The following is a 14978-nucleotide window of genomic DNA, read 5'->3' as shown; positions in this document are numbered from 1 at the left end:
CATCATATTTAATGACTTTGCCTAATTTAATATGGACACAGACAGGGACACTGGCCCCAACATAATATATGTTATTGATACATTGGAAAACAGTTTTTCTTACCAAATGTTATAGATGTGGTATTTAGAGATGATATGAAATCACTTAAACATATCTCTTTCCAATTTAAGGTCAGTCAGCGAGACTTTATGGTGATTTCTCTATAGTCATGTAACATGTATTCTAGATGAATATGTGAGGTGGGATTTGTCATTTATTTAAAGAGCTATTTAGGCAGTCAACAAACAAATCTAAAGTACCTGACACATAAACTTACTTACTTAACTGTGATAATTTTTTGGAGGTTTAAATAAAAGGTAACAGGAGTATTAGCATCATAAAGCAAAAGCATATTTATTGAGAGTCTCCATAATATAAGCCATGACATTTTGTTCTGTTTGATATAAGTAAGGAAGTTTAAATGAAGTTTAGCGAAGGTTAAATTAAGGAGACAATCTCCTGCCTCCATCTGTCGCTCTTCCTGAGGGAAATCAAATTTAAATGCGCCGTCTTCCCCACAATCAAATACACATGATAGACAGTATACTACGTCTGGATGTGAAGAAGCAAGAAAATGCAAGAAACACTGAAGCGTGCGACTTCTTCCCGAGATTTTCCAAGATGTCTCGAAGTCGTCTTATCGGAGCTCACATGTTGGAATACAGTTGGTAGTCCTGTAGTAAATACGAAGGACAAAAATCTTAGTCAGTAACAAGTTATTCAGCACACACACAAAATACGGATACAAAAAAAATGTACTCATTTATTTATATATATTTCTCAGCCTTGACCTGTTAATCACTCAATGTAACACTGCTGCTCTGTACTTACATACTAATGATCCAGTCTAAAGTCAATAAAGTTGCTTTTCACTTCTATAAAAAATGATTTGACTCAGAATCTGAAAGATTATTTTTAAAATTAGCCACTGGTTTAATTTAATATTTTATATATAGTCAAGGCCCATGAAACAAATGCCTTTAATTCATGATTGATGATGCAAGTGTTACTCCTCCACACCACACTACTCACCTCAGGCCTGACATTGTGAGGCTTCTTCCGGTTACTGGATTGGAACACAAGAGGAAACATGATATCAATATACAAGTAAAAAGAAAGACAAATGTCTGTCATGTAAAGTAACATGTGGTCGGAAAAACACACTTCTTTGGGGATGGAAAGCGTGGCTTGGAGCCATGGGTGTGGGTGATTACAGTGTTGGTGTTGTTTCTGTAGGAGGAGAAGGAAATCACAACACATCAGCTTCTGTCGGTGCTTACTGTTACAATAGTTGAGGAACACTGACAAACACTTACAAATAGCCCACGCTGACGTTCGCAACGTTGTCTTGGCGCCTGCAAGAGTAAAAAACATTTCATTTATATTATATTTTCAGTTGATGTCCGGTCTTTTTGTCTAACAGAGGAAGAGGTACCTTGAAAATCTGCTCCAGAAAGAATTCCTGAAATAAGATGGCAATTTTTAAAAAATGAAACCGTTTATTTAATCGCATCTTAACCCAGAAGCACTGAAGAGCACCTACCTGGGTCTCCTCTCATTTTGCCATGAGATGCGATCGTCCTCCATTCTGCTTAACAAAAGGTATGGTTGTAGCTCTGAAATATTTCAGTTTAGGACTAAAAGTCCATGTTTGCTGTAGGACGTTTTTACCTGGAAAATCTGCTCCACAAGGACCTCCTGTATGAAAAGAACAGTGTTATTGCTCAGTGCCTTTGTCTATTTATTTATTTTAAAAAAGCGGGCTGTACCGTTTTTCCGGCCTGGGGGGTCTCTCCCTGTCTTCAGCGTATCTCCTGTGCATTTTGATGGGTGTATATATATTTTTTAAGTGAGACAAGATAAAAAGGTAATCACTGCGTGTGTCTCATATACTAATACTTAAAAAGAAAACTGTCTTAAACAAAGCTTACCTGGACAATCTGTCCCACATTGATCTCCTGAAAGTTTCAATTGCAGAGACAGATATTTAAGTGTTATTATTATTATTATTATTTTTTGTGAAAATATAAAGTCAGTGACAACTAAAACTTAAAGTTTTCTCAGCACATTGAAGTCATGCTTGTATACAACTGACTCATGCATCGTGATAAAAAGAATACAGTGTGGCAATTTGAATCACTTGCTGATAAAGTTCACTCTGTACCATCACAATCTCCTTCTTATGTGCCATGTATGACATAAGTAAACATCGTGCACATGTATTTTTAAGTTCATGCCTTTTCTCCGGTCGAGGTGGTGGTTTCATTGAGTCCTCAGTGTGCCTCCTGTAGGTCAGGAAACAACATATTTTCAACTCAAAACGAAGTCCAGTGGTGAGTCATTAACATTGCAAACTGACATCTTTTTACCCTACCTTCTCCTGCAGATGAAGACTCCTAACACCACAGCTAAGATGATTAGGATCAGGACTACAAGTGGGACTGCAATGACTGGAGTAAAGCTCAGAGGTTCTGGGGATGCAAAGAAAACACACAGCTCAACGGATGTGATATTTGCATTACATTTACAGTTTGGATGAACTTTGAGCTCTAACCCTTCACATTCAGCTGGACTGTGCTGGCTTGTTGATTTTCAGGCCAAAAGGTGGCAGTACAGGTTAGGTTTCTGACTCCAGCAGCCCTGAAAGTGATGGTTGAAGTGGTCTGCCAGACCCCTCCAGACATCAAGGTGTGTGAGACATCACTGGTGATGCTGGGGACACTCCATGAAAACTGGGGAGCATGTGACGGACATGTGTGTGTAACCGAACATGAGACGGTCAAGGTTGAATCAGCATCCACTTCTGCTGGGATTGTGGTCATCTCTGGTTTTCCTGGGGAAGCTGAGCATGGAAAACAAAGAAGAAGACAAAAGCTTAGGAAGCAAACAATCAAATCGCTTGGCATATTTGAATATTCGGACAGGTAACAGTGTCACCAGACCTTTCATAACAACAAAAACACAGCTGTTGTTGAATCTGTACTGGTCATCTCCTTTTTCAGCATGGAAACAGAAAGGCCCGTTGTCAAAGGGCTTGATGTCGTCAATCTCCAGTGAACAGTTCCCCTCATTCAAATTTCCTAACATTCTGGTTCGGCCCTTAAAGTGGTCAAGTACATGACTCTGACCATTATGGTAGACAACTCCCCCCTTTTTTTTGGACCAAATGCCTCGAGTCATAGGCTCGTCCTGTTCGTGTTGGAAACTGCAGGGAATCACCACACAGGACCGGGGCAGGGCGCTGAATCTGAAGGGAACGTCGGCCACCAGAACAGAGAACGCTGCCAACAGAAGACAGAAACAATGAATCCTCTTGTGACAGAGGGATGACTTTTAAAAGAGGAGAGAAATACACCTACTGTCATTTTCATGAGGATCAACTGGTTTCTCGTATTCTGAAAAAAAGACAATAGTTTAGAAATTAAATCTTCTTTAGTTTTCAGTTTTAGAAAATATTCTGATCTGTTCATTCTCATTAGCCAGTTACTTGTGATTCATGTGTAACAAAGGAGGAAACAGATTTGTGAAAAGATATCATATTAGACTTGGCATCATCTCTAAAGTGTCACAACTGACCACGTTACATCCAATGAATTTATTAGAAACTAAAACATAAATGACAACAATTGTCATTTTAGCACTACGGATTAAAAAGCAAGTTAAGCTACTTATAATGTTCAGATAAGATTTATGACCTCAACCATGATGTTGTGCTAAGCTAAGTTAAGCAAAACTAACTGACTGCCTGCTTCATTCAACACACCTTCACGACTTATCTCCACAAAGAAGCTAAGTTGTGTCCTGCATCTTGTGTTAAACTACTTAGTAACAACTGTGCGGCAATAGGAACTCACTCTTTATATGAAGACTGGCTGAGTCTGAGGTCTCTCCGGAAACAAACTTAGCAGTGCAAGTCAAAGGTTTACCATCATCATCCATAGAGCCAATAAAAGTGAGATTTGATACTGTGGTGTATTTATTGTCAGGCATCTTTTTGGTTTTTAATGAACTCTGCATCTCTTCGTAGTTCCACCTGATGGTTGGAGTATTTTTCTTGCACTTGTAAGTAACAGAACAAATGACACTCTTTGCCACACCCTCTGTTGTCTCGCCTGGTGGTTCGACCATTTTGATTTCTTCGTATGGACCTGAGCAGAAATGTGACAGTGAGGCTTAGAGCTATGGCCAAATTTGGTTCAAGTTAAAAGTAGCATCTGATCTTATACTTACATTCAACATTTAGTGGAAGCTCACTTGCAGCTGTCTGACCTCCAGTTGGGTAGCTAACAGTACACTTCACATTCTGGTTCTCTTCTTCTACAGTCCACGATCGCTCTAAGGTTCTTTCCCAAATCCCATCAGACACCAGTGTGTCCACCATGTTGTCTGTTCCAGTTACACCATTTAGGGTCAGGGTCGGGGGAGCTGATAGGCATGTATGGCGCACACTGCAGGACACTGTGCTCTGCTCTCCCACCCTGGGGATACCACTGATGCTCAGCTGAGGTTCCTGTGCATGTTCTAAGTAATCAAAATAATGAGAGAGAGCAGAAGTGAAAGAGGAACTTCTGTTCTTGTAATCGCTGGTAAGTACATTTAGTAATCACAAATAAAAAGTAATACTGATTCCATATTTGAGTCACAGAGTAGAGACTATAACTTTGATGTCATGGATTTGCCAAGAACACATTCTTTCTGAAATAACCATGAAAGAAATGTTAAGGAAATGACTGCACTTTTGGCTCAGTATGTTTATTTAGATACTGACCGAAAAATATGAAATGAATGAACACTTACCTTCAACAGTTAGCTGAGTGGTTTTGTCATAAAACGTGTGGCCCATTGTGTGGTAGGAAGTAATGGGGTTCTTATCTATCCATGGGTAGATTCGGTCCTGGTTGTGTGACATCTCCAGCCTCTCGATTTTAAGACTACAATTATTCTCTGCCACAGATCCAACCAGGCTGGTTATCCCATTATATTTGCTAATAACATTGCTTGTTCTTGGGTTAAATACAGCTGGGTATTGATTGCTCTGATACAAGAACCATAAAACTCGGAGGTCAGAGGGCTTGTTGTTGTCGTAGGTGAATTTGCAAGGAATGACGATGCATGACCCTTTTAATCCTGTTAAGCTGCTAGGAGTGGAGAAGGACCAACCACGAGAGAGCATATTTCCTGTTAAAAGAGGAAACACATGGAGTAGACGATCTGGTTCGTGCCCCTTTAAAATGACACAAAAGTATGGTTTTGGTTGCCATACAAACAGTCCTATATTTATGCATGAGATGCAGAACAACATTATCTTTTTGTTTTTTTTTCTCCTTGGCAGATGTTAGTCCGATAACCACCTTTGTTTGTGTTCTATTTTTGGCTCTACCAATTTCAGAGGGAATTATTTGGTTGATTATCAGCTGAATGGTACAACATGTTTACAAGCTAGTCTCTAACCTTTTCCATCTGCCAAATCATGTCCAGCAGGTAGAGTACAGCAGGGTTTTGACACTTTTTTGGTTGTTCTGTAATTATTCACGTAGCTGGCAGCTCATCAGCTGTGTCATACTTTTACTGATCCCACACCTGACTAATCTGAATAGAGAGAGCATTGGAAGCAGTAGGAGAATGAATTATCTGTGCTTGTCCAACCTCTGAGTCATGAATTAGAAAACGTATTTCAGACCAAAGTACAGCCGTTGTGAGCTCAACGTTTAGTTAAATTTCTGTGTGGGTGCACATGGACCTACAACTGAGGCTACAGAGCTATAACACAAAAAGTATAAATGTAGTAAAGTTGAAAAGAAATGAAAATATACCAATAATAGCTAGCCATTAGGTGATTATTTGGTCTTTTATTTCATTTGAAATTTGATCATGTTGTAAGAGAGGGTTGACAAAAAAGTATTGTTCAACTCCTTATTTGCACTTACTCTTGACTTGTAGGGTGATGCTCGTTTCCTGTCTCTCTCCATTAGAGAATACTGCGTAGCATGTCAGAGATCTTCCTTGGTCGTTGGCTGATGATGTGAACGTCAGTGTGGAGACAGTCTTCCACTGAGCCTCCTTGGTAGTAGCAGTGGAGGTTGGCATGTTACCATAGCTCCATGTCAGAGTGGGCCTATGTTTAGAGCATGTGTATGTGGCGGTGCAGATCACTTTGCTTGGATATCCTTCAAGAAATTCATTTGATGTAGAGCTGATAGTCAATGGTAAAATGGAACCTGAGATAGAAAAAATAAACATTTTGACATAAGTCAAAAACAAATAAATAAATAAAATAAAAGTATATCCATTACATACATTCTGCGTTTATGTTGCTAGAGGTGCTTTTAGTGTGACCAGTAGGGTATCGAACAGAGCACACCACTCTTTGAGAGTCATTCTCAATGAGCAAAGTGGCCTTCAAGGTGGTTTTGAATGTGCCATCAGTCAGTTCGACAGTACGATCCTGGTTTCCATGTGGGATGTTAAGACTCAGAGTTGGGGGTTTAGTGGGACAGGTGTGATAAACAGAGCAATGCACATCTACAGAGTGTCCAACCTTCTTGGCTCCATAGATTTGAAGATTCGGGGGATCTACTGTGTCTTCATGAAGGGAAAATAAAGAATTATTTAAATATTCAACAAGAAAATAATTCAGTGCAAGTCAAAGTTCAAATTGGTAACATACCCACTACTTCAATCATTACGGTTGTATCATAGAATTCATGGGTGCTTTTCCCAATATTCTCTGGATCCACCCAGGGATAAAGCTTCTGTCTGTGATGACTCCAGGTCAGTGGTTCGATCTTTAGGCTGCATGTCTTCCCATATCCAGACCTATAGGCTTGTGTTTTTCCACGGAATATGTCAATGACATAAGTTGGGTGCCAGTCATCATAAACCAAAGGATATCCTCGACTCACATACTGGTACCAAACAACACGATCTGGTCTCTGAGGTGGATATTTATTGTAGTCAAACCTACAAGGGATGACAAGGCAGGAACCCACCAATCCTTTCAAGTGGCTTGGCATCATAACACGCCAAGCACTGGAGCAGACGAAGAGATATCCTGAAAGAGGCCAATTTTGTACAGAATGCATTAAAAAAATTACATCTATGGGTATGCGCGTATGTGTGGTTTATCTATTTCTGTATATTATCTAGTATACATGCATCTTAAACTTTCAGTACCTATAATGTAGGAGCGCAGGATAAAAGGGCTTAATCCAGACATCATGTGAGAGTATCACACACCTAAAACATATAATAATCAGCATCTTAGAATTAGACAATGAAATAATGAAATCAGAGTAATTTTAGGGGATTTTGATGCTACATGTTTCATGTCACATACAGTATATACAGTACATGTTTCAAAAAAACGTAATAATAATCATATCATACTGAAAACTTTCCACATTCATTTTTTTTTAATGCTTTTAAATATTAATCGCCAAAATGTAGGTTTAAAATTAGTGGTAGTCATCAACATAAAGAACTCAACAAATTCATAACAAATTTTATGTACACACTTTAAGTCATGACATTTGCTTTAATCATAGAACTGCTTCAGAAAAACTCCAGACATTGAGCTGTTTCTTGAACAAGTTTGCAAATCTTTCAGGGAACTGATTCTGCTCTGCAACTTTTTGCTAACGCAGTTGAACTAACTGATTTCCATTTTGAGTGGAAAAAGGATCTTAAGTAAAATAAATATTATTCAGTCTCTGACACATTTAAACTGCTTTTCTCCCATGGGAACACTGACTTCAAATATATCTCTATGTCCGTTCACCCATGAAATCTGTGTGGAGGGAGATAAGTACAACATGCAAGAGTAAAAGTGACATTTCCTGATGTTACCCGTAGTAAAATTCAATATTTTAAGTTATCAAATGCAGAAAATTCTAATCATCTAAAGATCAAAATGACTTACCCACACAGCTGAATGTTTAGGGAGAGTTTTACCACCTTTGGCAAAAGTACCCTAAAACACAACCTTTTATTAGGTTTCCAGTGAAATGTGGGTGTGGGGTGTGATTTGCATCATGCACCACGGAGGACTGTCATTGCCTAACATTCTCACCATCTGTCCTATATTTAAAAGCGTGCACCATCTCCTCATAGACGATGAACCAAAAGAGTATAAGTTTTGTATAAGTTTGTATATATATATATCTGCATCGATATGGAAAATGCAATAAATGGAGCATCGACAACATCGGGCAGCATATATTTTTTCATGTATATGATCAGTTCCTCTCAGAAGTGAGTCAAGACCACAATCATAAGGAAATCACAAGTCTCACTCAAGTTTGAGCCAAGTTTAAAACAGATGTCATGACGAGGGTCACTGACGTTCTTCGTGTAAAAACATTTGATGGGTTCAGCGTTGCGAATGTAAAGAGGCTATTGAGCTAATCCCTGATATCCCTATTCAGAATCACCAATTAACCCAACAAACATGTTTTTGGACGGTGGGAAGAAGCCAGAGTACCCGGAGAGAACCCATGCAGACACAGGGAAAACATGCAAACTCCACCCAGAAAGTCCAACCTGGAATGTTCTTGCTGTGATGCATCAGTGCTAATCACCACACCACTGTGCTGCCCTTTTTTCTAAAGCTGTGGTGTGCAAACTATTGTAGGATATTAACATCGTGGTGACATTTTGTCCTTTCAGGGCCTAACAACGACATGATGGTTACAAATTCTTAAAACTTGGCTTTAGGGTAATGGTTACAGTTAGGTTATTGTTTGAGTAATAATTAGGGTTGGGCACTTAGGTGAGATTGTTATAGAAGGGGCTTGGTAATGTATAATGACATGCGTCCCTGTAGCTCCTCATTCCCCTTTAGTGTCTTCTGTGTGAACTGGGCGACTAGACTGGAGCCATCAAGCCTGCCACAAGTACTCCAATCTGTCTTCTTCAATCTACAAGACTCTGTTCTCACAGACAGCCACAGTTCCATTTCAGTGATTTTCTTTCACTTTTCAGTCAGTTTCCTGCCTTTGTGTCAGAGTTTTTCTTTCTTTCTTTGCAGACTGTGCCCTCACGCACAGACCTCCTGCCCCAAATTACTGAATCCCTCAGCCTCAGCTCCGGCCCTGTATGTCCAGGTATTTCTTTCTTTTAACAAACTCTCTGCTTACCAGGCCCTCTGGCTCCTGCATCTGTATCTGCCCTTTACCTGCCTAGCTGTGACAAAGTCATCAAATTTGTGACTGGAGTCCACATTGCTGTTTACTTTTCAGCAAATAGCATATCCAAGAAAGAATCTTCAAAAAAAAATAAATAAATCACACAACACACAATATGGGTTACAGGATTTAATATTTTGCAGCATAGAAGAGATTAATATAATGGATAGAATATCTATAGAGAAGCAAATGATGCGTTACTAGATAAGCTGTTAGCTCCGATCAAAATATCTCTCTCTCTCTCTCTTTTTTTTTTTTTAGAAAGCTTTGGTTTTCAGATGTTTCCATAGACGTTGAGATCTGCGGTGTTCATGTAATCATCCCCGTCGTCAAGGTCCTGCAAGAGAGATTGAGTCATTATTGATACGGACGTCGACAGTATCATGATTCTCAGAAATAAATCACTGAAGAATGGATAATACCTCTTTGTAATTGCAGGATTTGGGCTGGCTAAAGTCCGTGAGCAACAGCAGCGATGACAAGAAGACAGAAAAATAATGATTAATATTATTACAGCAGTCTTTGATGAACTGCGCATGTTTTGGAGGAGTGAACCATGTACCTTTTTGGGGATGGGAAACGAGGCTTGGAGACTTTCTGGTCAGATTTTGATGTCACATTACTGGGTCTGCGGATCAGAATTCATGTCACTAAACAGTTAGGAAAACAACAGTCATTTACCTTAGTTCAAGTTAAAACACTTACCCATGGCCAAACTCCATTGTGTCACCTTTAGGCCTTCTGTTATATAAAAAAAAATACTGTGAGTGCAAAAACTGAAGTGTGTTTGAGCTGTGGAAATGACTTAAATGGAAAAAAAAAACTTGTGAAAGCAGAGGCTGATGAACTACCCTAAATGTTTTTCATGCCTTACCTCGAAAATCTGCTCCAAATAGATCTTCTGTACAAAAAAAGGAGAACAGAAACTTTGCTGACAGTTTAGAGTATAAAAATAAAAGTAGACACTTTATCAGAGACCACAGAAAGGCGCTACACTTCTGTGCCTAAATGCAAATACAGTGAGGTCAACCACTCCCTGGTCCATGCGGGTCTGCAGTAGGGAGCGTACAGAACCAGCTTCTAAAATTAGACATAACCTTTATAGGCAGATAAAGTAAATGTCTCTTGCCTTTGATCCGAACGCGGTGGCCCTGGAGAACGAATCCTGAAAGTTTCACACGTTAAATTATATATCAGTAGACTTAAAATTCACCAAGACAGAAGTATTTTTTTGCCAACACCTAAAGATGAGAAATGAAAAGCGTCCTCACCTGCGAGACATCCTGGACAGCCGGTTCCACATGCTAAACATTACAGAAAATAACATTTAATGCAATGAAAGAAAATTCTTTTGTACTTTGTTTGATTTGTTTGTACGTTATTTGATTATTAGTGTAGCACAACGACCTAAATTTACTTTACAATGTTTTACCTGCCATCCTGATTTTGAAGCTCTTGAATGCGTTTCCTTGAAGAAAAACAACCATGTCACATAATGTATGTATATATATATTATTTTATTTATTTATTTATTTTCCCAGACGTGTCCATACCTATTTGATATAAACTGTCAGTTAAAGTCAATGTATTATGTTACTCACTTGTACTTTTTTGTCATAAAAACACAGAGGAGTCCAAAGATCAGAGCAGTGCCAACCCCCACTACAGTGGGAATGATGATGTGGTTGTAGTTTACACCACCTGCAAATAGACAAAATGGATCTTTAAATTGTAAACATGGATAAGACATGTAGTGCAGAATATACATCAAAATAAAGGGTATCCTGAAATGTTTAGGTACAAGGCCAACAGATCTCACGTTTTACATAGACTGTCACAGTTGAGGAGGATTTCTTCTTTCCTCCATAAAATTCAGCTGTGCAGGTGAGGTCAGTGTAGTCATCCTTGGTCTCTGCTACAAACGTTAAGGTGGATGTTGCCTCCCAGTTTCCACCATGGTGTTGTTTATGAATCTCAGTGATGTCTTCTTCAGTGCCCCGGTTCCATGTGAGTTTAGGTAGATGGGAGGGACAGGTGTGTGTGACTGAGCAAATGATAGTGTAGGGTTTTCCTTCAATGGCTGTCTTTGGTGGTGTCAGGACAGGTTTTGGAGCATCATCTATAAATGAAAAAGGGCAAGAAGAAAGTAAGAGACTGACTGATGTAGCAGGTATAACTGGTATAGATTAATGAAGACTTGAAAAGTTGGTGACATACGGAGCATTTTGAACTGGACACAGTCCTCAACAAAGGAGAACATGTCTTTGGTGGGTTCATTGGTCTCTTTACGCACTACTTCAACTCGGAAACAGAAAGGACCGTTGTCATGATCTTTCATATCAGTTATTTCCAAGGTGCAGTTGTTTTCACCCAGACGTCCCAACAGTTGTGTTCGCTCTTTAAAGTTGTCCAAGACCCTTGTCTGATCCTCGTGATAGATAAATTGATCAAACTTGTCTTGACGATGCCAGAGTCCTCTGAGTCTGGAGGTCGGAAGCAGTCCTCCACCATGGGTGAACGAACAGGGCACCACCACACAGGAGGTAACGAGAGCATCAAGGTTTTTAACAACAGTAGCCTTCCATTCTCCACTAAACACAGGACTGCAAACAGCTGAAAGGAACATTCAGGAGTGACATGGACAGAATTACTTACATGGTGTAATGTTATTACTAGTGATGGATCATGTTACCTTTTAAAGTGACATGTGTAAAGAGAAAGGAAATAAATTATGGTCAGACAAACGTTACAGATCATGTTACCTGCTAAAAGCAGACAGAATATTATCATCTGTCCATCTTTGTCCATGGTTATCTGGTGGTGTTTTGTTGGTGTAATTCACTCTGAAATGTTTAAATGAAATGTTCATTATCACCCACAAAACATACACACCTTGAACAACACATTTGCTAATGTTTCTATTTATCTATCTATCTATCTATCTATCTATCTATCTATCTATCTATCTATCTATCTATCTATCTATCTATCTATCTATCTATCTATCTATCTATCTATCTATCTATCTATCTATCTATCTATCTATCTATCTATCTATCTATCTATCTATTCTTGCTAGGCGTTGTAATTCCACGTCTCACACAAGAATGATGAACTCAGTCACTGTGGTAGACCACAAGCTATTAATTGATTTTCATTTCTTGTAAGCTTGTGTCACCAGCGAATTGTGAGGGACACCAACGCTGATATTCCACTCCAAGTGACAATAATCAGAATGTAATTTGCACAAACAGCAGTAGAGGAACAGAACTAGACCCTTTTCCAAATGTAGAATTTTATGATAAAATCATGAAATATAAAAGCAAAACCCACATTTGCAGTCAGACGTTGAAATACGCCTACTTTTCAACTTCACTGTTGAATTTTGAATATGAACAAATATCACAACAGCAACCTTTTTCAGAGGCAGGGTGACAGAATGAAATAGGGATGCAGGGCTCCTGCTAGCGAACAAGTTTGCTTTTTTTTTGGCAAACCTAAAACCTTATAATAATATAATCTTGCTACATACTGTATATACAAGAACACTTCTGTAATATTCACTGTTATTTGACCTTTGTGCATGCAACACAGTCCGCCTCTCATTCATGTACCTGGTTCACTACCCTTTCAGGCCATTCCTTTACATTGTGAGCCATAGTGGATTAACAACAAACCAGGTTGAAACTGAGAAACCCTGCAAGCCAGACACACTGATCACTTTCTTATGTTTGCTCACAGGTGTACTTTGGTGCCTGGATTTTTACACATACAATTAACAAAAAACAGTACATTCTATCTACTTTTACATCGAGAAAGAAGAAAGTAAACACATGATTAAATATGTACATAATACAACAGAGCCCTATGATCAGACAGTGTGTAATATAGCATTGACCGTTTCTTACCGCATGAAGCTGCTGCCTGGTTGATTTGAGCTGCTGTATCGAATAAAAGAACTTCTTCTAGAAAATGTGTTGCGGTATGCTGTGGTTGAAAAGTGGTATGAACTCCAGAGAAAAAAAAAAAAAGAAAGAACTAGGCACCAGACATGAAATGTCTTTTTCTTTTTCAATGTGCTAAGCAGATGTAGAAGCAGAAGCAGTGGAGTAAATGGTGCAGAGTGCAGGGCGTGGTCTCAACTCTGTATGTGATTGTCGAAGACACTTTTTTTTATGTGAATGCAAATTATTACCACTCTGAGATATTATAATGTGAGACATCTAGGGTCAGCGAAACAAACTGCAGGCAAGAAAAAAACGCTTAAAAAAAAAAAAAAGAAAAAGAAAACCCACGCAGACAGAGGGAGAACATTCAAACTCCACCCTCAAAGACCTGAGCTGGGCACAGAGAGGCTCTTGCAGAAAATGTGCTTTGTCCTGAGACTGGTTTACCTCTCAGCACCACAATAAGCCAAAACATACACAAATCACTGGAGCGCATGAATCTCTGACTGTTCTTGAGCGGCCAAGCCAAAGTCCAGACTTCTCATTGCTGATCGCTGATTCTAAATGCTGTCTGAGGCGACTGACTGTAGTGAAATAGCCTCTTAAAGGCTATTAGATCACTAGCGCATTTAATACTAACCTTTGGATTCCAAGAAAAGAGTGAGAATTGACGTACTGACTTTTCGCATGAAATCTGGGGGGATTCATGCCCTCGTCAAACAGCAAGTGAGCAGAATAGGGAACAGAGAAAGGAGGCTAAGCTTATGTTATGAGCTAAATTTAACTGTTTGCGAGAGCTACACACTACTTCAAACTCTGGGCCTAAACATGGCAGGCTGCCTCACGACAGTTTGCAAATAACTCACATTTGTTTAATTGTGGCAAACTAAGAAGAAGGTGACCAAGGCACTCTTGAAATCCAAAATCTATAAAGCTTTGATTAAAAGTGGCTAATACATTGTTAAAATGTATCTACGTGCAGCACACTTCCTTAATCACGGTGACAACTCAATCATCAGGACAAACCTATACAGGCGATACCAGGAAGTGACAACAGGTGACTCAAAACAGATTTGTGCGAGACAGTGGTTTAAGTCCTGCATGAAAGCCTCTCTACTCTCTTTTTACACTGTAGTTTTGTGTTCTCTCTTTGTGTCACTGTTCTTTATTGGTTTTGGTTCGGTTTCACTTCACACTGCAAAGTATTTTTTGGGAGTATTTCGCAAACACCCATGAAACATGAAGCCTAAATAGGAGAAGAGTGCCCTTTACTACGAAAACCAATTTGTGGTCTAAAATGGATTCACATCATGACAAAAAGAAAAAATCGTCCACACCACATTACTGATTGCATGCAGTTTACTATAGATTCTCTTCTACTTGTGGGTTTCCTGTTGAGTTGTATCAGTGCACAGACAGCAGCTGCCAATATAAATAAACTAAACCACAGAAATCAGGTAAGTGTGGTATGGATAAGTGTTGGTGCTAAAGTCCATACTTACCAATGTACCACAGAGAAACCTCAACATAAAGATCTCGGTATTGTGAACTGAAGACAACATCAAAGTGTAGCCGAATCAAACAAACAAATTTCATTTACCGTATTCACATATATGGAATCTGTTTTCTGCCTTAAAACCATAAAAGTGAGCAGTAGTGGAAAGCTAATTCAAAAAGTGAAACTGCAATGGCTAGACGACTCGATCAGTGCATCTACAAAACTGCAGCACTTACGGGTTTAAAAGTGATCTGAGGAAGGAAAAGTAGTGAACCAGCGGCAGTGTCTTGGGCAGCCAACGCTCACTGATG

General features: G+C 39.2%; 2 protein-coding genes across 4 annotated transcripts; both read right to left on the bottom strand.

The window, feature by feature from the left end:
• Positions 1–369: 369 nt before the first annotated feature.
• On the bottom strand, positions 370–8031 carry LOC125015854. 3 transcript variants are annotated; one of them, XM_047597866.1, is made up of 22 exons: positions 7959–8031; positions 7214–7276; positions 6708–7091; positions 6338–6622; positions 5968–6258; positions 4838–5218; positions 4271–4561; positions 3895–4188; positions 3400–3435; positions 2983–3321; positions 2595–2882; positions 2415–2511; positions 2278–2325; positions 1972–1998; positions 1810–1854; positions 1712–1738; positions 1584–1628; positions 1476–1502; positions 1357–1395; positions 1205–1270; positions 1073–1106; positions 370–714 (listed from the first exon to the last, which is right to left on the bottom strand). In XM_047597866.1, exons 2-22 carry the CDS (start codon positions 7257–7259, stop codon positions 688–690), a joined length of 3117 nt encoding a protein of 1038 aa, XP_047453822.1. In that variant the 5' UTR covers positions 7260–7276; positions 7959–8031; the 3' UTR covers positions 370–687. The 3 variants fall into 3 exon arrangements, with proteins under 3 accessions (XP_047453822.1, XP_047453823.1, XP_047453824.1); XM_047597867.1 differs by lacking the exon at positions 1584–1628; XM_047597868.1 differs by lacking the exon at positions 4838–5218.
• A 1305-nt stretch (positions 8032–9336) lies between these two features.
• Positions 9337–13620, bottom strand: LOC125016491 (myelin-associated glycoprotein-like). The gene is made up of 13 exons (XM_047598999.1): positions 13131–13620; positions 11985–12065; positions 11440–11835; positions 11042–11341; positions 10824–10923; positions 10655–10690; positions 10494–10526; positions 10352–10387; positions 10097–10123; positions 9928–9963; positions 9785–9850; positions 9645–9672; positions 9337–9559 (listed from the first exon to the last, which is right to left on the bottom strand). The coding sequence occupies exons 2-13, from the start codon at positions 12028–12030 to the stop codon at positions 9497–9499; spliced, it is 1167 nt and encodes a 388-aa protein (XP_047454955.1). The 5' UTR covers positions 12031–12065; positions 13131–13620; the 3' UTR covers positions 9337–9496.
• Between the last annotated feature and the right edge of the window lie 1358 nt (positions 13621–14978).

The sequence above is a fragment of the Mugil cephalus genome, chromosome 11 (genome assembly GCF_022458985.1).
Source record: "Mugil cephalus isolate CIBA_MC_2020 chromosome 11, CIBA_Mcephalus_1.1, whole genome shotgun sequence".
In the NCBI taxonomy this organism is placed as follows: domain Eukaryota; kingdom Metazoa; phylum Chordata; class Actinopteri; order Mugiliformes; family Mugilidae; genus Mugil; species Mugil cephalus.
The sequence above is the reverse complement of the archived record's forward strand: the minus strand, read 5'-3'. Positions and strand labels throughout refer to the sequence as shown.